The sequence below is a fragment of the Panthera pardus genome, unplaced genomic scaffold, assembly GCF_024362965.1.
Source record: "Panthera pardus isolate Hobbes unplaced genomic scaffold, ASM2436296v1 HiC_scaffold_8, whole genome shotgun sequence".
NCBI classification, from domain to species: Eukaryota; Metazoa; Chordata; class Mammalia; order Carnivora; family Felidae; genus Panthera; species Panthera pardus.
In genome coordinates, this window is record NW_026527013.1 from 32043095 (window position 1) to 32067656 (window position 24562).

At 46.0% G+C, this 24562-nt stretch overlaps 1 protein-coding gene across 3 annotated transcripts in view; it reads right to left on the minus strand.

Annotated features, from left to right (window-relative positions):
• Window positions 1-4083: 4083 nt before the first annotated feature.
• The window catches only part of ADAMTS9 (ADAM metallopeptidase with thrombospondin type 1 motif 9), a 161907-nt gene continuing 141428 nt past the window's right edge, over window positions 4084-24562 (minus strand). For all 3 annotated transcript variants that reach the window (XM_019469804.2, XM_019469803.2, XM_019469801.2), the window contains 7 exons: window positions 24124-24218; window positions 23914-24008; window positions 23688-23821; window positions 21836-21927; window positions 16926-17030; window positions 7446-7540; window positions 4084-5598 (listed from right to left, as the gene is read on the minus strand). In XM_019469804.2, coding sequence (XP_019325349.2) covers window positions 7451-7540; window positions 16926-17030; window positions 21836-21927; window positions 23688-23821; window positions 23914-24008; window positions 24124-24218 — 611 coding nt within the window. In that variant the 3' untranslated portion in view covers window positions 4084-5598; window positions 7446-7450. The remainder of the gene's footprint in view (window positions 5599-7445; window positions 7541-16925; window positions 17031-21835; window positions 21928-23687; window positions 23822-23913; window positions 24009-24123; window positions 24219-24562) is intronic.

The window sequence follows — 24562 nt, forward strand, 5'->3', positions numbered from 1 at the left end:
TTAGTTGTCTTTTCTACACATAAACGCCATGTTCGACCACTCTGTGATATGCATACCAACAATGTGTGAGGCATATTTGTTCCTAAGTCCTACCAAAGTGCCATAATACCAGCCACATAGTGATGTGAATATGTCTATGCAAAGTTGAATTTTATCTTCTTCCCCACTGTAGCTGGATGCCTCTCTTATAAGCACTTTGAATACTTGCTCCTTTGTCCTGATAGAATATCATTGTGACTAATAATGCTGTAAAACTAGCTGTATCACCTACTGACTACAAAACACCACTCACGGCTATAGAAAAACTGGTCTTCAAATTTCTTAGGAAAAAAAAAATCATTATTTGGTTTTTTTAAAAGATAGCCTTCATGAGGAAGACTAAATTGATGGTCTGAGTTATCTTTAATTTTGAGGTACCTATTTGAGGGGAGTAGCAAAATCTTTGCAGGGTTAGGGGCTCTGCGGGTCTTATGCCCTTCCAGCAAAATCACCTCTAAACTCAGCAGAAAACATTGAAGGCTTACCAGCGCAATGACCTAGCCTGGAGACCTCTCCCGCCATCTGTTGGTGACAGGTAGATTTTCCCCGCACCTGCTGGTACCCACAGCTTTGTTTGTAGCTGCAGAAGTTAATCAAGAAGGGATTTCTGACCACTTTATTTAAAACAGCAACACACTCAGGCACCCGGGTGGCTTAGTCAGTTAAGCCTCTGACTTTGGCTTAGGACATGAGCTCATGGCTCATGGGTTCGAGCCCTGTGCTGTGCTCTGTGCTGACAGCTCAGCGCCTTTAGCCCGTGAAGCCTCCTTTGGATTCTGTGTCCCTGCCCCTCTCCTGCGTGTGCGCGCGCTCTCTCTCTCTCTCTCTCTCTCAAAAATAAATACATAAATAAATAAAGTAAATGTAAAATAGCAACACTCTCCCCTCAGGACACAGGGCAGTGCCTGTTCATCTTCTTAACTTTATTTCTCCCTTTGTTCCCTCTCACCATCCCACACACTAGGTTTCACTTGCTATTTATTACTTTTGTATCAGAAGAGACAGAAAACTGGATGCACAAAGGCAAAGGGGACAGCAGCAGGTGTGAAAGCTCTGGCTACGAGGCTCTCGATGCTGAGGGAGTGATGTGGTGTGGCACGACAATATCTGGATGGCCATTGGGGAAAACAGGGTCAGATTTACTACCGGAAAACGACTGTGGAGTGCTTTGGCCGTGTCTTTGCTTATTTTCTTCTCCACCTGTCCTCACTACAATGTAAGCTCCGAAGGGCAGGTTTTTTTTCACTGCGGCTGGCAGAAGCTGCCATTTTGCCCATCAGCCACCCTTCCCTTCATCCTTTTAGTGACAGAACCCCCACCTCCACGTGGCATTTGCTGGGTGTGCGGTTGACCCACTTAGAGAGCATGTTTCTCAGCCTCCCTTGCAGCTAGACAAGGCAATGCATCGAAGCAATTGCCAGTAGGTGGTGAATTAAAGTCCTTTAACTTCCAGATCTTGCCTGGAAATGACTGCCCCCTTCCTGCAGGCTAAACTCAGATGCGGTGGTGAGGACAAGCCACTTCAGGACCACACCTGCGAGAATGGCTAAGCCGCAAAACAGAAGGAGCCCAAGTCCTCCGATGACATACAGAACAGACTCCCCAACCGGATCTGACCTCTGCATGGTGAGGAGAGAGCAATAAATATCCATCTTAACTTGCAATCTCTTCCTTATAGCCTCTGTTAGGAACTGATACATGTCTCCCCAAAATTCATAGGTTGAAGTCCTAATGCGGCTGTGTTTGGAGACATGACCTGTAAGGGGGTAATCAAAGATAAATGAGGTCATAAGGGTGGGGACCTATCCAATCGGACTGATGTCCTCATCAGGAGAAACAGAGACCCCAAAGATTGCGATCTCTCTTTCCCTCTCAGTCCTCACACCAAGGAAAACCCATGTGAGGACACAGTAAGAAAAGGGATGTCTATGAGCTAGGAAGAGAGGTCTCACCCAGGTGAGACATCTGGAGCTTGGCCTTCTAGCCTCCAGAACGGTGAGAATAATTTCCATTGGATAAGCCACACACTCTGCGGTATAGTGTTATGGCGCCCCCCTAGTGGACCAATATAGCCTCTAGCCTGTACCCTAGAGCCTAGAACATGCCTGGAAATTTGCATGTGCACCCCTAGAGCCCAGAACACGCCTGGAAATTCGCATGTATGCAATAAATATTACTTAAATAAACGAAAGAATAGAAAGACAATATTTAATTTGTATAGTGCTATAAAAATGTAAAAGATTAACAGACTCTAAAAAGATCGTATCTGTCCATTCAGCCATCTACACATTCAGCCTTGTATCACCCTGGCTGTATTTGCAAGCAAACGAAACCTCGCCTCTGAACCCTTACCAGTGCCTTCTCTCCCACAGACCACCCTCAGTCTATCCACTGTCAGCTCCTGTCAATCTCACCACCTAGATCACGCTGTAATTTTCTACTATTATGATCGCAACTTTAGCCCAGATCCTATCATCTCTTGCTTCCTTGGAGATAACTGCTTCTAAACCACTCCCTCGAATCTCTCTACTTGAACCTGTCACAGACTTTTAGTTGCCTCTCTCAGACTCATTTTGTGCTCTTTTGAAGGAACAGATCTCTCCTTTTATTCAGGTTGGCAATGTGCTCTGAGAAGCAACCCTTTTCCCCCACTGCTCCTGCAGCCTGGCTGCAGCCACGTGACTAATTTCTGGCTGAGGAGCTAAACGGGAATTTGTTAAATGCGGTTTCTGGAACACCTTTTTTTAATTTTTATTTATTTTTTTTAACCTTTATTTATTTTTGAGACAGAGAGAGACAGAGCATGAACGGGGGAGGGTCAGAGAGAGGGAGACACAGAATCTGAAACAGGCTCCAGGCTCTGAGCTGTCAGCACAGAGCCTGACATGGGGCTTGAACTCATGGACTGCGAGATCACGACCTGAGCCGAAGTCAGACGCTTAACCGACAGAGCCACCCAGGCGCCCCTGAAATACACTCTCTAATGTTGTAAGCCATTGCCGTCAGGGCTCTGAAATTAGCAGCAGAACGCAGTTCCTAACTGAAACATCTCGTGTCTCACTGTTGTAAATCTGTTTAAGCTTGCTGATGCAGAGTCTGAGGGCAGCTATTTTGCCACCATTGATGCAGGGCTGAAAGGGTCTTCAGAAAACCATCTCACAAGTAAGTGGTAGGACTATCAATAGCCTCATTTTACAAATGAAGAAACTAAAGCTCAGGATCAGACAGTTAATATATGTCAGAGAAAGGCCTAGAACCCAAGTTTTAGATGATGCTTAGGGATGATAAGGGGTGGGACTGTGGCTGATATGAGCTATGGGATTTGAGTTTGCCCGTGCATGCAAACACACACACACACACACACACACACACACACACAGGGACTCTGGAGTGGATTCCTTTGGCTTTTGTCTGTCTTTATTCTACCTACCTTTTTCTGAAAACAAACCTTTCCCTCCAGGAACCATCCCTTCCAGCTGAAGCTGTCAATCACCCGGCCCTAGGTGGTACAGGATGTCAGCTCCCTCAACAATATGACTGGTCCAGAAGTGGATGTGTAACCCCATCAGAGCCAAACAGGGTTCTTTTGGGGACGGTTACTTATTTGCTGTACGTGAACATCTACTTGGTGGTTGTCAGGATGAGCTCAACTAATTACGTAGAGGGGCTGGCGACCTACTATTTGCTGTTTATTAGACTTCTTTGGAAAGCTCTCATATCCCTGGACACCATTAAGTCCGTAGAGTAGAAACTACTGCTATACAAAATCAACAATCAAGCCCCTAAACCCACCGAAATCTCCTGTTTTGTTTGTTCATCTGTTCCCCATCACACAGACTCTTTCAGAAGAGACAAGTGATTTGAAGGATGAAAACGCAGACCTGAGGGACAGACCCTGTCCCTTATCGACCTCTGGAATGGCAACTGTAATGGATAGGATTAAGAAAATGTGCATTTCTTCTCAATCCGGCAACCTTAAAAAAAAAAAACAGATATATTTTCATTCCTACTTGAATCAAGAGTCCAGAAACCACGTGAAACACAAATGTTTGGATGTGGTCATGGTATTTATTCATAGTATATTTTCACAATGTATTAATAAAGGAGAATAACACTTATTCATACACTGAGTATAACTTCTTATGGAGCACTCTGGAGTTCGTTTGGGGGTTGGAGGATACTCCCAGGTTCTTTCTAATCGCTTTGGGTTTTGGACGTGGGCAGAATTTCAAACACTGAAGGTCTGCCACGGGTCATTGGCAATGACTCCCCTTCAATCAGGTTGGAAGGGCTGAGAGACACTGACTTCAGGACTTCCATTTTGGATGTAAGTAACAAGGAGTGGGTTAATGGAAGATTGGAAAGACTCAGGTGTCTTCCATTCCACGGTTTACGTCTTCTCACAAATGCTAACTACTGCAGCAGCCATGAACTGGCAGGGTCTCAGGCGCATGGCCTGAAGAAAAGTCATGTCACCAGTCAATGCGTTTAGGCAGAAGGCAGTCCTGACGATGAGGAACTAGTTTTGAACTTCTCCGGGTGTGCTGGGGGTGCTGAAGGTCACCCCATCCTGAGCATCCTCTGTCTTGCAGCTGATAAACGGGGACACCATTTTAGAACGTCTCGGCAAAATGTCGAGAGGATCTCACTTTCTCAATATCACTCTGTAATGCAGTGGCTTTGGGGTCTCCTCCATTTAACTTCAGAGAGATCTAGGCACCATGAACTGAAGCAAAGTATTAATAACAGTAACAAAAAGAACAGAGTCCAATCCTCTTCCAAAACAAGCGTGTCCAAAAATAAGAACAAGTGGTCTTACTTTTCCAAGTGATTCTGTCCGTTGCATTCTGTCCTTCTATGCCTCCCTTTTATTAAAAGTGTTTACATTTCTGAGTCTGGTGATCACTTAAATATATACATTATATAGCACCAAGGCAGCAATTTTTTTCCCAGAGATCATATGAAACTGAATAGTTAACATAACTAATAGCTGGTACAATCTGTGACATCGCTAAATTACTTGTGGGCGGATACTTTCCTAGAAATGCCAAAATACACTCACACGACTCTGTAGCACCTTGATGGCAGCTAGGTTGTTTTAAAAAGACAAATTACAATTTCTTAAAGGTCACAATAAAATATTTACAGATAGAAAGTAAACAATAGTGTACCGTGATAATGAAGGATCACTTTTGTCATAGTACTACATATAATGTAGAGTACGTAAAATGCAGTGATTTGACTGCAAGGGACAACATAATGCAAAAAGCAGTCATAATAGAATCATTTTACGTACAAAAATATTACATCACAATAAATAATTTCAAACATAAATATTAAACTTTACATCATTAGGATATTCCACATATATATACACACACACACATATATACAGATATATATGTGTGTGTGTGTATATATATGTATATATGTGCATATGTACACACACACACACACACTCATACAAGTCCTCACACACCCACACGCACACAAATTTAAGGTGGAGGTATTGCATTACTATCCTTCATCCATCCCATAATGGCTTCCTTTTCAGAGCACCTGGAAATAAACAAACCAAATAAGAAAAGTAAATCTCCTGTATCAACTGCGGTAAGTCAAGAGTAGATAAGCCAAAGATTTTTACGTACAGAATTTAAAAAATGACACTTGTTAACTTCTCTGGATTTTTAAAGTGATATGTGTCTGCTATAGGAACATGGACGTTTCAGGGGAGTATATAGAAGAAAATAGACTCCTAGCCTGAAATCCCCCACGTGAGATAATGCTTTTCAAATATTGGCACCTTTCCTTCTAGTTTTTTTCCTAGACATACATGTAAATATTATAATATACACTCACTCAAATTTTACTACACATAAACACACACAATACTATTTTACTAGATATCAAATATGTAAAATACACTTAAAATGGGAATCTCTAGTGGACACCTGCTGACTTTGCCTGTCTCCATCCCATCTCATCTTTCCTGATAACAATCGCCTCTTTCCTCTTCTAAAGGAAGCTGTCAATCACCTGACTCCAGGTGGGTACATGAGTTCAGGACATTGTCTCCTGGACATGGTGATTGGTTCAGAAGTGCCCATGTGGCAAACAAGAGCCTGAGTTCTTGTGCAGAATGAATGCTGGATGTGAGCGTTTTTTGGGGGGCAGCTCATGGTGTTGGGGAAATGGTCTGCTTGAGAATGAAGCAAGCCTTGTTGACTGATGGGAGAAAAAATGAGTACTGATGACTCCGTTTGAGCCTCTGGATCCAGCTATGCCTGCAGCTAGCCCACTGATTGGATTTCTCAGTTCCTTAAGATGATAAGTTCCTTTTTTTCCTGTTGCCTCTTGCAATAAAAACAATCCTAACTGAAGATCATAGTTTTGACTACGGATTTCAATTAAACTGAAACACTGATACACAAATGTCAAGTAGGTACTCCTGTGTCAGGATCTTGAAGAGCCCTCCAGGAGAATGGACTGCTGAAAGCTTGAAATAAGTTGCAGAAGGGTCACATGAGTTGGCTGAACTCATACCTTGTAGCTGAAGGCGCAGGGACCAGAAAATGAGTGACCGATTCATTCCTCTGCCCAGCAGAGGGAGCACTTGCCAGCATAATGTAGTGAGACCAGGAATTCTCAAACCTTCACACGCATGACTCTCTTGTGGATTTGTTAAAATACAGATTCTGGTTTTGTAAGTCCAGGGGAAGGCCTGAGATTCTGCATTCCAACAAGTTCCCAGGTGATGCTGATCATGCCAGTCCTTGGATGACACGCTGAGTCACAAGCGTGTGGAACAGAGCATTAATTGAGAGCACTGGCTTTGGTGTAGGACACTGATGGGTTCCGCCGAAGGAATCTATTGTGATCGTAAGCAAGCTACTTAATTATGTGGGCCTGAGTTTCTATCTGTGCAATGAGGGTAAGTGGCCCCTCTTGTGGCTTTACTATGAGGTTCAATGAAATAATGCCAGCAAAGTGTTCAGCCTGGTGCCTGGCACAGTCACAGCTCAATGAATGTCATGAATATTATTAATGCAGTACTCTCGGGCAGTATCTCAAAAGTTAATCCGTAAGTCACTTGAATCAGAATTCCCTGTATCAAAATTACAGATTCTTAGATGTGCCAGAGACCTCAGGACCTCTAGAGATGGAGCCTGGTTAAGTTTTTAAAGAAAAACTGCAGAGGAATCTGACGCAGAAAGGCTAGGGACCTCCTATCCACGGGCGGAGAACAGATGAACAGGGCAGATGAACAGGAAAGAAAAAGTTACAACAGCCAGTCAGTTTCAAGATGCTTAATAGTAACCTTTCCGGGGGCAAATGACTTGCTACATTTGCTAATCGTGAGTTTACAAAATAAGAGAGAGAGAGAGAGAAACGTGGGACCTACTTACCTTAACTACAAAATTCGAACCTCCAGGCCAGTGCCAGAGGACGGAGTACATTTTCCACAGTAGCCACCGCATTTTCCCATGACTCGGGTACCGTCCTGCAAGAAAACGCATGCTCTCAGACTCCCTGCCTGACTAGTGTTTCCAAGGCTTGCGCTGGCTTTTTGGACATCTTTCTTGCATGCACGGGAGGGAGGTAGGCCTTCTGAATAGAAGCAGACCCCAACGTCCCCACACGGTCTAAAGCAGAGGCTGACAAACTATGGTCTGTGGGTCCAATCCAGCTTGCCACCTGTTTCTGTGTGGCTCGTCAATCATCAATCAAGAAGAGCGTTGACATTTTTTCAACGGCGAGAAGAAGCAAACCAAGAACCGAATTTCCTGACATTTGAAAATTGTACGAAATTCAAGGTTCAGTATCCATAATCAAGTTTTATTGGAACACAGCCATGTTCATTCATTCACTTAATGTCTGTGCCTGCTTCCAGGCTGTAAGAGCAGGATGGACGGCGGTGACAGCTCTCATTGCTTTGCACTGCGACTCAGCATAATGCAAACCACAGGGACACAGGGGTGACTTAACAGTGTTTGCAATGCTGTGCGTGTTGCCATATCCTAACATTGTATTTTGTTTCATTACCAGCGCATACCATCGTGTCAGAACAAGAAATGGAAAGGGACTGTGTATGTTGCTCTTTTAAGGCACTGTTGTATGTGAGCTATTCTGTTATCAAACTTAGATGGCAAAGCATTGTGTTTCTCATGCAATGACACCACAGCTGTGCCAGGAGAATACAATATACACCATCGTCACCAACCTCAGCCTCAGCACACGTTTCCAACTCACAAGGAAAGCCATGGTCATAAATTTAGAAAATTCAAAACCGAAGATCTCACCGTAGCATTGTTTCTTCCCAACGATAAAAAAGTGAAACCGAGTAGGGGCACCTGGGTTAAGCAACTGACTGCGGCTCAGGTCACGATCTCACGGTTCGTGGGTTTGAGCCCCGCATCGGGTTCAGTGCTGACAGCTCAGAGCCTGGAGCCTGCAGCCTGCTTTGGGCTCTGTGTCTCCCTCTCTCTGCCCTCCCCTGCTCATGGTCTGTCTCTCTCTGTCTCTCAAAAAATAAATAAACATTAAGAAATTTAAAAAAAAATGAAACTGAGTAAAAATAATGAAACCAAGTAAGTTTCCAAGTGGCTGATGCATTAGCTAAGCCGGGAAAACAGTTTGCCCCATGGTGAGTTAAAGACATCCTTGTTTCATTGTTAACAGCTGAACAAATGCATCCAGAGAAAATAAATTGTTCAAGACTACAATCGTTTTCGGGAGGAAAACAGTTGCTTGAAAAATCGATGACACTGACAGTAACATCAATAATCAATTAAAACACGAGGCAAATAATTTGGGGGGGGGTGTTGTTTTTTGTTTTTGGCTCCTGATGAGCTGATAGGTAGGTATTATGGATATCATTCAGTTGTTTATTTGAGACGATGCTGAGCGTGAAGTGACTACAGACTTGGCTTCTGTGAATAGTCTGTGTGAAATGAATTCAGGCAAGACAATTTCAAAGAGGCTGAGAAAACACTAGCACAGAACAGCTGAAGTGGAATCTACCAAGATGTGTTGGCAACTGACAGTGGTAAAAAAGTATGTGAACGCAGAGAAAGCTTTAGTTGGTCAAATTTACAAAGCTCATAAAAATGTAAGGTGTCTGAAGCCTATAATCACTTCATGTATTATCCATCAGTAGGTGCTTGGTGGAAAAGAGAAGAATCCATCAGGTGTTACAGAGCCAGGATGAACAGCTTTCGCTACCACGACCTTACCCATCATCAGTTTTATAAACTTTCCTTGTCAGAACTAGAAACGGAACGCCCTGACCCATGCTGCCATCTAGCAGTTTGATAACTTAGCAGTGGACAGGTTTGACGGTGAACTTTCGAGCTCAGAGCTGGGATTAACATTTTTTTCTGAACGAGAACTGCTCTCAGTCGCTGTAATTGGACACCCCCCTGGCTGTGCGCATTAGCTTTTGCTATGGATCTGACAATATTTCTTAGGGAATGGAACCTGAATTTCAAGGCAAAAGTGCATTTACAGGCACAGCTTACCCTGGGGTAAAGTCATTTTAACGTCAATTAACATTGTTCCAATCGTAAGTAGGGTGAAGCCGCTTTACGTGCTCTCCATTCTGCTGAGAATGAAGACAAGAAGCCGTATCTCAGGCCACGTATATTTTTGGTGAATGTACTTTCTGAGCTTGAGTGGCAGCACCCACACCATGTTCTGGACTTTGGGCGAAGTGCCGAGCAAATTTCATATCTCAAAATCCATTTAACAAGGCATCTGAGAAGCTTCTATCTCGCCTTCAATGGCAAGGGCTTAATCTGTGATGTAATGACGTACAAAAGGGCGAATACCAAGAGAAAAATCGAATAGGATTCTAGAAATGCTTGCCAAGGTGTGAATATGCTCAATTAAAAGGACATGGTTGTGGACTATATCAGTGTTTGACAATACCTATTTGTGTAAAATAAAGTTTATAAAGATGAAATGCAGAAAATCTCATCGCTGACCCGCATTAACAAATACTTATCATCAGCTTTGATAACAGAGACTTAAGCAAAATATGCAGCTAGTTTAAGCAAAATATGATCATTTCTGAATATTCCATGGTTCTCACTGCTAAGTATGTTTACAAAAAAATGTACTCAATTATTATTTTTAAAATTGAATCAATAAAAATTTTGTGCAAATTTGTTTTCACTCTTGTCATATAAATACATATACAATTAGCACTGATTTTTGCCCCCTGGCTGGCAAAGTCTAAAATATTTATAAGTATTCATTATTCAGCTTTTCACAGAAGAAGTTTGCTGGCCTGTGGTCGATCCCTTCCTGACTCTCCAGATGCTATCATTTCCCTCCACCCCACCCCTGACCTCTGCCTTTCGTTGGGTTGTTCTTCTGACGTGCCCCTTATAACACAGGGCCTTTGCACATGCAATACCATGGCCTATGCCTGGAACTCTCTTCCGTGTCCCTTGCCCATCTGTGTACACTGGACCACCCCAGTTTTTGACTGTTAAATTCTTCAGAACCCAGCCTAGCAGCCACTTTCTCTTAAAAATCTTCCTTACCCAGTTACCTACCACATAGCATCCTATAAAACTGGGTAATACTTTCTTTACATCTGTCTTCCTGCTAGAATGTAAGTCCCACAATGGCAAGGTCAATGTCTTCTTTTGCTTTTAAAGTTTATTTATTTTAAGAGAAAGAGAGAGAGTGAGAGAGAAAGAGACAGCCAGTGAGCATCCTCATGGGAGGGGCAGAGAGAGAGGGAAAAAGAATCCCAAGCAGTCTCTGCACTGTCAGCGCAGAGCCCAATGTGGGGCTCGAACCCCAAGAATCATGAGATCATTACCTGAGCCGAAACCAAGAGTAGAACGCTTAACCGACTGAGCCACCCAGGTGCTCAAGGCCAATGTCTTTTTTAAATTTCAAGGTCTCTAGAACCCAACAGTGTATGGCTCAGGCTGGGACTAAATACAGATTTCTTAAATGAATGAATGAATGAATGAGAGGCTGAAGCTGATATACACTCTTCTTTTTGACCCGCAATTCAGATCGCTTGCTGAATTAATTCCCCTAACACTTTACCATGCTGTGACGAACTCCTTGTCTAATTGTGACATCATATCTCACTGTGTAAATTTCCCATGTTGTGTTAGCCACCCCCCACCCTTTCATTCCTGCACAACGTTTGGCATCTTGGATGGTTCACATTTTTCACTGTCCAGAGAAACGCTGTGATGAACTATACTTGTGCCTGCATTTCAGGATATCTTCGGGCCACATTCCCAGAACTGGGTCAAGGTCATGAAGGTTTGGTTCATATTGCCAAACTGTGAAAGTCTCTTGCAAATAATGGATAATCTTGTTTAAAAACAAAGGGAAGAAAAGCTCTGTCAATTTAACAAAGAGAACAAAATAGTTTCTCTCCCTTTTAAAAATTTGCTTGCCTTTGATTATGAGTGATGTTGAGTTGGAAGAGTGATCTATTTCTAAAACTCAAATTGGTTCTGCCTTTTAAACTTTTTTTTTTAACATTTTTATTTATTTATTTTTTAATGTTTATTCATTTTTGAGGGGGGGAGGAGCCAAGAGAGAGGGAGACACAGAATCGGAAGCAGGCTCCAGGCTCTGAGCTGTCAGCACAGAGCCAGACGTGGGGCTTGAACCCACGAACTGTGAGGTCATGATCTGAGCAGAAGTCGGAGGCTTAACCGACTGAGCCACCCAGGTGCCCCTAACTGGTCCTACTTTTAGGGGCCCGTATTAATTCTGGAGCCAATCTGATACCATCAACTGGATGTGATGCCAGACCAGCCAGCCTTCCAACTAGGAACCTTCTCTGGAGGCTAAATCGCTGGCCTGTGGGTCTTCAGAATGCTGATGTGCTGTGAATGTCTTCTGTCTCACACAAGCTCATGCTTTCTTCACACTCTCTCTGGACCCAGCAGTAGAGAGAACCACAGTCAGACTGCCTGGGGCTTGTATTGCATGTTTAAGCAACTCTCTAAGCCTCAGTTTCCTAGAACATCTGTAAAATGGGGGTAATATTTGTCTGCCCTCAGAGATCTGCTATAAAAGCAAGAATGTATGCAAAGTGCTTAGCAGAGTTCTTGGCCTGATGTGCTTGCTCAAAAAATACTAGCTATTATTATCGTAAAGGTAGTTTTTCATGTGTGGATCTCCATCATAGCCTTTTCTCATGAAGAAGGAGAAAAGTCTGGGTAATTATAAAGGTGCCGATAATGGCTTTGCAATGTTCATGCTATTTCACTAATCGGGACTCTGTTAATGTGATTTAGATCAAGTCTGAGCTAAAACTCATCATTTTTACTACAGAACACAAAGAAAAAAACATACTAAGAGAATGATTAGCATAAATATGATTGTCATGGAAACAGTGCCTATTTCAGAGAAAAAGGTATGCTTTCCAGCATCTTAGAAGTACCTACTCACATACAATGAAACACTAATTATAAATCATTTTTATTTTCTTCATTAAAGCAAGTACTCTAAAAATCTCTTTTCAGTGAATATTTTGTTAGCTTAGTTTGAACTGTTACATATAATTAAAACGAGAGATTCTCTGCTCCATTATGAATAGTTTGTATTTCATACTTTTCGTAAATGTTTCTGGTTTCCTCCATCAACGTGAGGTAGGCTTTGTGATTTTACTTGTGATTTTCTGGAAGCGTATTGATTTACATTTCTTTCTTTTTTTTTTTTAGTTTACTTATTTATTTTGAGAAAGAGAGAACATATAAGCAGGGTAAGGGTAAGGACAGAGAAAGAGGGAGGGAAAGAATTCCAAGCAGTCTCCGCACGGTCAGCGCAGAGCCTGACGCGGGGCTCGAACTCACAAACTGTGAGATCATGACCTGAGCCCAGATCAAGAGTCAGATGCTTAACTGACTGAGCCATCCAGGCGCCCCTGATTTACATTTCTTTGGAGTGTGCTGGTGGTGAACTGCCCATAAAACATGGGAGGTATATATATTTCCCAATATAACCCTACACAGTCACATATATGTGAATATACACATTGTTTAATATTTAGAATATATTTAAATCTCTAACTTCTACAGGAACGTATGGAAGAAAAAGTACACATGTCTAAAATGTCATTTTTCCCTCCTGGCCTGCAGTATGATTTCTATGTTTGCGGACAGTGGGATTTTCACAAGTGAACTACGAGGTAGGAGGCAGTACATGGAAGATGAATGAGCACTGACTCCGGACCACGTATACACTTGCACCCTGACCCAACACGTTCATCTCGTGTTCCCTTAACTCCACTGGTTGTAAATGAGCTACAAGATATGGGAAGCAAAAACAATATAGAAACAGGGAGGGGGGCACAACGTAAGAGCCTCTTAAATCTGGAGAACACACAGAGGGTTCTGGAGGGGTGGTTCGGGGGGGCGGATGGGCTAAATGGGTAAGGGGCCTTAAGGAACGTACTCCTGAAATCACAGTTGCACTACATGCTAACTCACTTGGATGTAAATTAAAAAAATAAATTAAAAAGAGATATGAATTGAGGCCATCTCCTCTATGACAATGCAAAATTCATTAATTTTTAATTTCAAAGCAGTTCTTCAATCTACAACCCTCCCTCAGCGTAAGGAATGTCTGTTAGGCCCCAGGGCCAGGCAGCCAGGCCTCAGAAACACAGGCCCCGCCCCTCGCCCCTTGCTGACCCCACAAATTCCCCAGGCCTGCAAAGAAGCAAGAAGACTGGTGGGCACCTCTCCCATGTGGCCTGAAGTGAACCTCCCTTCGCTCTGCTCAGCTCTCAAGGCTGTTCCAGAACCTCCTCCTGGAGGTTCAGATAGCAGCTCTGAGGATGGGCGTGGGGAGCCCCGGGAGACCTCTGGATGGGGCTGAGGGCCTTTTCGTATCCTGAGCACATCTGTGAGCTGAGGGGGCACAGAATGTCACTGGCAGAGGAGCTCCGAATTCCAACATCTCCTTTCCGATCTCACATCCGGGCCATGCTCCCCTTTCTGTGGGTCTCCCCCTCACACACAAGCAGGGTAGAAACTCTAGTTCCCGTGCATAGCAGGTGCAGCTAAAGCACCGCTGGGAAATAGGGTTGTCCCTCGCTCCCAGGTGGGGTGGGGACCCACCTGGTGCTCTGGGGTGCCAGCCACCAGAAGTGATTCTGGTGATTCGGTTTTACCCTGGACAACTGGAGTCTTCCTCTAGTTTTGCTGGGGAAAAACATTTTATTGCCAACCAGGTTTGGAGAATTGAGGTTTTCACCATGGCTTTTTCTTTGAAGCTCTCAGCAGAAGACCGTAGGAAAGTAAGGGAGGATGATCGGAGGCTGAATCAAAGCAGGGCCTCAGTCCCTCGGGGCAACACGGGAGTAGGTAATGGTGGGAGCAGGACATTGCAGGGTTTTGCAAAGTGTGTTCTAAGGAACACCAGGTTATTCGAGGGCAACTAAAAAGTGTAACTTTGAAAAGAAGCTTCTGGGGTTGGTCTAACTCAGGCCAACAGTTCTGGAAACGTGGGCAGAGAACAGGGCCATCAGCACCACCCAGGAAACTGCTGGAAATGTCCATTTTGGGCCCTTCCTGAGGCTGGCTGTGCTTTTAACTAGCACAGCAGGTGATGCACGCTCCAGTTTGAGAACCGCTGATTTAGGGCAACACTGGTTTCGATAAAGTCACACAGGCTTCCTTCCTGTATACTTCATTCCAACCTTTAGTAAGCTCAGGCTTATCGTGCCTCTTCAAGAAGCAAATAAAATATACAATTTTCTTCCAGATGTCATTGGCCAGGGAGGCCTGTGTTCGGGGCGCGTAGTCAGGGGATGCTGCTCTGAGAGCCCCTCAAGCAGGTGAGGCACACAGGGCAGCACGTGGCACGGCAACCAGGAGCCACAGATGGCTCCGGCCGGGCTCCCAGGGATTCACAAGGAGTGCTCAGCAGACCCTGGAGATTAATTTTTGAGCTCCGGCTCTCCGGGCTGTCACAGAACACCAAGAGTTTTGTTTTTTTTTTCTTTCTTTCCTTTTTTTTTTTTTTTTTTTCCGGAACACCAAGATTTAAAAAAAGAAAAAAATGCTGGCAGGCAAATGTCAAACCAACCCCCTCCAGGAAAGGCGGAACTTCTCCCAAACGCTTGGGAAAACAGCCAACCCGTCTTTGCAGGGCAGTGATCATTCTCTCCAGAAGGTGGCGCTCTCCGCCGTAATTATTTTTAGGTTCTGGATGAAAACAACAATACCGATAAGGGCTGACGGGATTGAAATTTAGGTATCGGAGTCTACATAGACGGTTTCCTACGGAATCATGCTTCGTGTCTGACCACGTTTTGGCAGTTAATGTTGTTGTCCCTCGGAGTGACTAAAACATAATATATGGCCCCTGGGGGGTAGTGGTGTGGAAGAACATAATCATTTGGTGCCACATTCTAAAGCAGGCGGGCCGTCTATCAGCTATCTTTATTCCTTTCAGTGCAAAGGAAAACGTTAAATGATTTACCAGCAATCAATGGGGACTGGCTTAGAGCAAGATGGGAGTCAGCTTTTTCTTTTTTCTTTTTTTTTTCCATAGACAAATTTAACCCTGGAAGCTGAAAATTGGGGCTCTAGAAACTCAGGGATTCCCCTGGGAAGTCACAATTGGATGTTTCGTCCCTTCCTGGGGGGGGGGGGGGCGGGGAACAGCTTGAATTTCTTCTTTATATTCATTTTGATAAGGTTTAGCAGATAAAAATACAGGGCACTGAGTTAGATGTAAGTTTCAAATAAGCAACAAGTAATCTTTTTAGAATAAATATGTCCCACACAGTGTTTAAGACATGCATGTAGTAAAAAGAAAAAATGTTCCTTGCTTATTTGAAATTCAAATTTAACTGGGCGTCCTCTACTTCATCCGGCAACCCTACTCTGGAATGATAACCCCTTTCCCCGTTCTCTTCCTCTTTGTCCTCCCCCAGCCACATTTCTGAGGAGACCCCGTGTGAGGGTCACGGCTGAAGCAGGACCTGGGACCACAGGCCATACTCTGGTAAATTTCCCCTTTGTCGTTGGGGTCAGGTTCCTGTCGCAGGTTCTCAGAACTGAGGGAAGGCTGGAACACGCAGCAGTTTCTGTCCTGGGTATATACAAGGGGAGTTAAAATTCTACCCCTGCCTGGGAGGTTCCCATTCAGTCAGTCTGGCTGGGGTCTGGGCACATGCATTTGAAACTTTTCCAGGGGATTCTGAGAAACACCGCCGAGACCAGGGTTTCTCAAGCTGTGCCTTGCTTATGATCCACCTGGAGACCTTGTTCAGCGGCAGATCCGGACTTAGAAGCCACGGGCCCCCAGAAACTGCATTTGCAACAAGCCTCAGGTGATGTTGATGCTCTATGTGGACCACACCTTGAGTGGCAGGATTTTTGAGCATGAAAACCTGGTAACTGTGAAACCCCTGAGTGTTTCTCTAACGCTCTGCGAACATCACCTGATAACATCCCTACCTTCCAGCCTCTGTTGTACTTCCATTTTTTCTTACAACAACAACAACAAACACACATCCTGTGCCCTACGTTCACAAAAGGAATCTAATGTTGGCTAATTGCAGGGTGTTGGAGCTGCACACTCTCTCAGAGGCTTCTTAACTGCTTTCAGCTTCCCCGTTAGGCATCCTCCAATTACTTGGATGGTTCACAGGTTGAGGACTCAGGGAAGGATTCACCAGAAGCGAAGCAAGGCTCTTTCGGATAAACTCAACTTACACTTGCTTCACCTTCAATTTATGTCCTAAATTTCCTTCCTGACACTTTGCAAAATAGTTTCAGCAAGTGGGAAAGCGCGTTCGTCCCTTTAGCACCACCACAACAGACCCGGCAAGGAAGGAAGGAAAGAGAAAAAAACAAAACCCAACGGAAGCCACTAGGTCACCTTACCGGGGACTTCTTAATGTCGGAGACCGCGTAGTTCCCTTGTGATATCCATCTGGCTGAGTCAGTTAAAGACAGGCCGGTCCCGTAAAGGTTGATGCTAAAACGACCCTGGAATAAATAGCCAATGAAAAAGACTTTTAGTCCACGTGATGTCCTAAGCAAAGGCCACACAATGAAGGGCCCTTGGAAAGGAGAAGGACATTAATTAATTACGATAGCTACTAATTAATGAGGGTGTTTTTTTTTTTTTTTTTGGAAGGTGGGGGGAAGTCTGGGCCAGGCACTTTACATGCATGCTCGCAAGAGCTCTCTGAAGGCGTTCTCTTTACAGATGGGGAAACTAAGGCCCGGTGGAGGTGATTAGCTTCTGCAGGAGACAGTGCGAGGCCAACTCACATTTTCCTGACTTCAAAGTCCTCGCTCTCAACCAGCGCCATTCTGCCTCCCTAACCCAGCAATCCTGATGTTGCTCACAATTATCAGATTCCTTCAGGAACAAAATACCACAGTGTAATTTTTCTAACAAGATCTCGCTGCCAAAGCTTCCCGGGCCTCCGCTTCCCCGCCACGCTGAGCACTGCGCGGCCTAAGCACAGCAGGGCGGGACTTCAAAGGACAGGTGCGCTCTCCGGGACGGCCAGCAGAGGGCGCGCGCGGCCCGTTCTACACAGCCTGCAGCGGGACCGCCTCTTCCAGGCCGGGGATCCCGGATCCCAACCCGCTCCAGGATTCCTTTCAAAACCGGGCCTCTGTGTTTCCACGTTTATTACTAAGGAGACGCCGCCGCAGAGCTCCTCTCCTGCGTTGCCCATCAGTCTCTGTTTCTCCCTCGCTTGCAAAAATGACTCCACAAAGGCACCTGAAATACTTTGCTGAGGCTTCCTTGAACCCCACAAGGAGCGGTTTCAGAACTGAAAATGTTCTGCACCAACACGCTCACGGTGAATGTTTCCTCTCGGAACCTGACACGGTCCCGTACTTTGTCAAAGCAGTCTTTAATAAGGCGAGGCGGACTCCGCGCCGGCCTCAGCATGTAAAAATCGGGCTCTTTCAGGGAGGGAGAGGGGGGATGAAATCTCAGAACCTCAGTTTGTCCACCTGTAAAATGGAAGATAGTAACAGTATCTGCCTCAGCCTACTGTAGGGAGGGCTAAATGAAATTAGCCATGCTGCACACGGCTGGTACCTGACTTCAGAAATCCTGGTTATTGGTTGTTTTGTGTTGGGTGTCTCGCTCCAAGAGGAACAGTAGACTTAGGGGAGGGACTTGGTATTGCTTTATTTATATCAATAATGGTCTGTAACACATAGGCGGTTGATCGATTGTTAATAAATATTCCATCCTGGCTTGTCCACTATGACCTGGCAGGACTAGGGGTACCCTGCAGGCTCCCTCTCTGTGTCCGTGCCATCACTATTTCCTAACCAGAAGTTATCAACCCCTTTGGAGCCTTAGATTCCACATGTATGACATGGGGACAAAATAACATTCCAATTCTCGGAAGTGATACGAGCATCGAAGTTAGTGGCTCTCCACAGGGGACGATTTTGCCCCTGGGGGGAAATTTGGCAATTATCTAGAGATCTTTCTGGTTGTCATAACTGGCAGGTGTGTGTGTGTGTGTGTGTGTGTGTGTGTGTGTTACTAGCATCTGGTGGGTAGAGACCAGAGGTACTGCTAAATAGCCTGCGATGCACAGCACAGTCCCTACAACAGAGATCGATCCAGTCCAAAACACTGATAGTGCTGACAGTGAGAAACTCTGGTTGTGACAGTTTGGATTTTTCCTAGAATCCAGATTCCTCTCCTTTTCGTGTAGGCTTAACTTTCCTGAGTCCATCTGTAAGATGGGTTAGTAATGCCTACACTGCAAATAGGAGGGGGTGAGGTAGAAGGTATAATGCATGTAACTCATTACCTGGCACAGAGTAGGTGATATTTAAAAAGTATTTTTGGAAATTATGATGTACCCTACAGACGTTAGTGGTTGGTAGGCGAAGTGGCCTCAGTAAGTGTCCGTGACTGTGGCTGCCCTGAGGCACGAAGCCCAATGTTGCCCGGCCTCCTCAGATACACACCTCTCCCAGCTCTGCTCTCTCACCTGCTATTTCCTTATTTCACTCTCCTGCCTGTCCTGAGGCCATGTTCACACCGTTCATTATGACCAGACCCCACTGCAGCCGAGGATCCCTCTCTTTCTCCCCTTCCCATCCTTCTTCCCATGTGGATGGTCTGTTCCCCCTGCACTGCAGGAGAAGGTAGCGTGATCTGCTTTGACCTCAAGGTTCCTGCAAGGTCCAGGCCCCTGACCTGCCTTGTGGCCCAAGAACTCCCCCTGCTGATCTGGGCGTCCGGTGTCTAAGCACCCTCCATACACACGTCTGGCTAGATCTGCCCTCTCGGAGAGGGTGACAGACCCGATGGAACGGGCAGTCTTCCTCCTCGTTCTCTTTCCACCTTTTCCAGCACAGGGGACCTACGTTTTCAGCTGATAATGACCACCTTAAGTTAAGGGTCCCGTGAGGAGTGAAAACTTACTGTCCTCTGAGCTCCAGGTGAGACATCTTTGCCCCTACAGTCCTCATCTTCGAGGGGTAGAGGGTGGGAATGTTATAGCTACTACCTCCTGTGGCTGATTTAAGAGGGTAAAAGTAATTCCGGGTTATGCATGCACTAGAGGATCCAGAGGGATTTGAGAAAGATGTGCCTGAGACTAGGAGAGGTTTTGTTCTTTGTTCAGACAAAGGAGAAGGCTGCAAAGTCCTCTCTGCAAGTGGGGTCAGGCAGACCCGTCTGCCATCATGGATTTGCACTCAGACACATTTGGGATCAAATCCCGCCTCTACTGAGCACCAGCTGTGTGGGTTTGGGCAAGCCCCCTTCCCCCCACCCCCGGCGTCTCTGTGACTCCATTTTCTCATCTGAAAAGGGGGGACATTCTCGCTGGTGGCTGCTGTGGGGTGACATGCCACACCACCTAGGAATGCTGAGCCAAGTCTAAACTCTAGTAAACACTCAGTAAATGCTACCAATTCCAGCATCAGTAACAGTAACGCCGCATCCCCTGTGGTCAGAAGAGGAAAACACATTCTGGCTACATTTCCCGTTGAGGGCCCTTGGGGGACCTGCTCTTACTGCTAAGTAAGTCGCCAAAGCCACAGTGTGAACGAGGAGGAAACAGCACATTCCCTTTGGCTTCTGTGCAATCAGCAGGTCACAGGAGGGGCCAACCGCTCCAAAGCTCCTCGCACAAGGGTGCTTCTTTGGACCTTTTCCTGGAAAACCCGTCTGCAAAACTCAGGGCTTTCATCAGTATATGGAGTTGGTGCTCAATAAATGTCTAAGGGATTGAGTTCTGAAAATCCCTGATATGGCTTGAAGAACAGGCTAGGAAAAAATACAAATTAGCTTCTCATGGGCTTTGGGTTTTCTCATTTAGCAATTGCTTCAGGGTCAGGATTTAGCAAATCAATACGTTCATTTGTCTCTGAATTATTAAAAGAAATGAATGCAGATTACCTTTCATTTACCTAAACTTCCCCAAAGATGCGCAGAGAGAAACAAGAAGATCCTCAGACTTTTGAAAAAGGCAGGACAGGGCTAATCTATCAGCTGTTAAAATGCAACCCACACCAGTGGGGTGTTTGAAGTCATCTGCTGCTCTAAAGAAACAGCACTTCAAAAGTTTTCAATTCCTGGGTAATAGAGGAGAGGCCCCCTTTTACCATTATGTCCTTTGTTTATTTTCTTTCTCCCTGAGAGCTTCCTTTTCACTTCCCTAAAATGTTTAGCATTGCTTTCTGAAGCTGGGGGCTGAGAAAACACTTTGTTAAAAGAAAATTCAGATGTGTTTGTCTTCGGATGGTCTCTGATTGGGCCTAAACCCATCCTGGGGAGATGGTGTATTCCCAGTGCAGCTCCCCGTCCTGGTCCCCAGACTTTTGAAGGCCCGGGGGTGCCGAGTGGGAAACTCCTGGCCCAGAGTTTAGCAATGGCCTCGTGAGGACCCCTTTCGAACCAAAGCCAGAACTGGGGCCAAGTTCTTCTGGCCTGAATCACGGAATTCGTCACGCCTTCTCAGGGCCGCAGCTTCTTGCAAAGATGATGCCGATTTTGCAAAAGTGGCACCAGGCAGATCCTTACGACAGCGCGTTTCAAAATATCCACACCTCCAGAGCGGCAAGGGCATGTGGCAGTGTGGCCGGGCAATGAGATGGCCGCTGAGCGGCTCTGCTGAACAGCAAATCCAGCAGACGATGGTAAACTTGCCCTTCGTCTGGACACTACACGTTTTATACATCTAAGGAGGGATAGCAGTTTTTCTGTCACACAACGTTTACAATTTGTAACGGCTGACCGTGGTGGTGGGTTAGAGCGCGCTTGTCCTGGCTTGCGAGAGCCAATCGTGCGCATTTCTGCCGGACTCCCCATTTGGGGACATAACGCTGGTGTCTTGAAATCAGTTACGGGGCGTGGGGGCGGGGCGGAGCGAGAGTATTTACACCTGGGAGGCTGGCAAAAATGCTACAAAGCAGGACTTGTGATTTTCTTAAAGAGCCAGTCATGAAGCCTATACCGGCCTGTCACTGACTGTATAACATTCACTCTGTGAACCAGCACGGTTTGTTTAAGCAAAGCCCCTGCCCTCTGATGCCTAATCTGCTTCCAGATGTTTACCGTTATAGCAGGTGCATTTTGCTGCATGTAGCTCTGAGTGGTTCCTTAGGAAACACTCCTAGGAGTGGCGTGGCTACATGAGTAGCTCAGAGCATCTCTGAGACTTCCTGCAGGGGGCCAAACTGCCCTCCAGAGCAGCTGTTCTAACTGTATTCCCGGGAGCAGAAGCAGCCAGGGGTCCCCTGCGGACAGGGCGGGACGTGGGTCCTCGGTGGGGGGAGCCCTTAGCACATACCTGCGGGCACTTGGCAGCACTGTAGCAGTCCCCGGCTGTGGCAAAAGGGACAGGGTGTCCTTCGCTGGTCCGGGCAAACTGTAAGTCAGTGGCTGCGGGGTTTTGCAGAAAGGGAGAGAAGAGAGAAGTCCGAAAAGGTACAGAAGGGATAGGACAGTCACAGGGAGGCGGGAGGGAAGAAGGATAGTGAGAGAATGAGTAAGAGGGAGAGCGGAGAGAAAAAAAATACCCGAAGTGTCATTAGTGAGCAAACGGATCCAGATGTGCAACAGATCCAGATGTGCACTGCTTTCCCCCTTGGATCTGTGGTTCAAGAGCCTCGCTCCCTGGGTTTTATCTGCACGGTCTCTCCATGGGAGGGAAGCCAAAAGGGGGGTTTAAGATGACTTTGGAATTGATTCTCACATAAATAAATAAATACGTGAATCACGTCCATTAAAGGTAAGCGTCACTGGATGGCTGTGAGTCTCCTACGTACAGCCTCCCAGCTGTAAGGATGGGAAGAAATCAGCTACAAAAGTATCTCCAGCTACTTAGGAGTTACTTCCTGGGGCTTTAGCTGCCCTCCCATGGCCAATGCACTATGCCTGCCAAAATGTGGCGCAGTTAGAACCCTCATCTTGAAAGTATTAATGGCAGTTTCTCAAGTTTGGGGCTACCTTGGAGTTTAAAAAAAAAAATCCAATGAAAACAATGCTTGTGTTTTTAACCTCTTCATAGCTCCGGAGAGCAGCTCTACACAGAGCAGGAGGAGTCGAAGCAAGGATCTCACAAAAGCCATCGCTGGTGGAAGGAGAGGCCGCTTTTACCTCCCGGCCTTGCCTTTCGGGAACAGCCCTTCATCTTTCTACAGTTAACCGAGCTCCAGTGGGAAGGAAGTCTGAGCTCCCTGTCCCGCAAAGAGAGGGGCCCTTGTGGCCACAGCACACCGAAGCCCGGAGTCTCAGCTGGAGTGTTTTTCTAAGCGGAAAAACTGCAGACTCTCTGCCTTTAGCCCCCATCAGGCTTGCGGAAGGCGATAAAAAGTAGCTTGGTACAAATCAAGTTTCATCCACCTCGAGGGGAAAGCAATGCAATATTACGGGAGCAACGGTAATGAGGAAAAATTAATTATTCATTATTTCTGTTTTTCCTCTATTCGAGGGAACACGTTTGGATCGTTCAGCTATCTACAACCACGCCTGTGATTAACGTCCCTACGAAAAGGCAGTGTTGGCTGCAGGATGAAATCAGCTCGCGCGGAGGCTGGTTACAAGAGGCAAGCCCGTGGTCCGCTTCTCTTCTGTAAATCGACAACTGGATAAAATTAGCTGTGTGCCCCTGCATGTGTGTGCACTGTGCAGGGGGGAGGCGGTTGGGGGAGTGGAAGATTCCATCAGAATCTCTTTAAGGCGTGCAGCTGCTCTGTCTTCTCCCTTCAAAGCTTCTGCTACTACCCTTCCTTTCCCCACGCCGATACCCTGTGCCTGGCTAACTGCTACTTGACCTTAAGATGTCAGGTTCAGTGTCATATTTTGGGGGATGCCGTCCTGACTCCCCCCACTGCAGTGGTCCCCTTTTAGTGGCCTTCACCTACTCCACGCATTGATTTCTCACAAATCTCACGGGAGCTCCGCCCTGGGCAAGGCACCTTCCAGGGACTGGCTGTACAGCAGTAAAATGGAAAGGAGCCAACCCCGCCCTCACGCAGCTTGGACCCCAGCTGTCGTCACTGGATGGCAAGGCAACCCATCTCGTTCCGCCGCAGCATCTCAGAGCCTTGCCCCCGGGCAGTGTGCGGTGTGCAGTGCGCTGGCTGAATGGGGAGAGGAATGGGCACGTCCCCTTCTCCGTGACATTCTACCGGACTTACTTATTATCTGCATCGTGGTCAGGTCTATTCTGATTTTCTGGAAACTGGAAAACCCAGCTGCCGTGTAGTCCTTCCGACACTGGCAGTCATCCCGTCGGCTCCCGTTGTAGGGACATTCGGTTGGGTTGTGCAGCCTACGTCACGGAGAGAATGTTCTGGTGAGGATGGCAGCTACTTCCGGGGCATCTCCAGCTGTCTGTGCCCTTCCGAGCCCGAACGCTCCTACCTGTGCCCGTATACCTCGGAGAAGTTTTCTGAGTCACCATGGACCAGGGTTATGAACTCTTTGGGGTGGTCAGACTGCATCCCTGCACAGAATATCTGAAAGAGAGGCCAGAAATAACCTAGGAAGAGCAGCTCAGAGGTGAGACCATGGGACCCAGGGCGACTCACTCTCCAATCATTCTAGAAATAATGACTGATATGCATCGCTCACCTTCAGGAGCTTTCCCGCGATGAGCAGAAAGTATTCACCATCTTCAGTGGCACCTTTCAGTCTCTTTACCTCCTTGCAGTTCTGGGGTAACTCACCTAGAAACCACGAAACGTACAAAAGGAGTGTGATGCTCCCGGATCCCCCCGCTGTCTGCCTGGGGAATGAATGATACTGTTCACACTAACACTTTGCAGCTTGAAAAGGCGGGGTGGGGGGGATAATTTCCTTAGAATAAATTCTTTCCCTTTTGGGGGGTAAAAGTTTTTTTTTCTTTGAGTTTTATGGAGAGGTAACTGACCTATAGCAGTGTATAGATTTAAGGCGTAGAGCATAGTGGCTTGAGTTCTACAGATTGTGAATAGTTACACTAAGTTTAGTTAACATCCATCATTTCCTACAGATAGATGCATAAAAATGGTTTTTGTTTCCTTTTTGATGA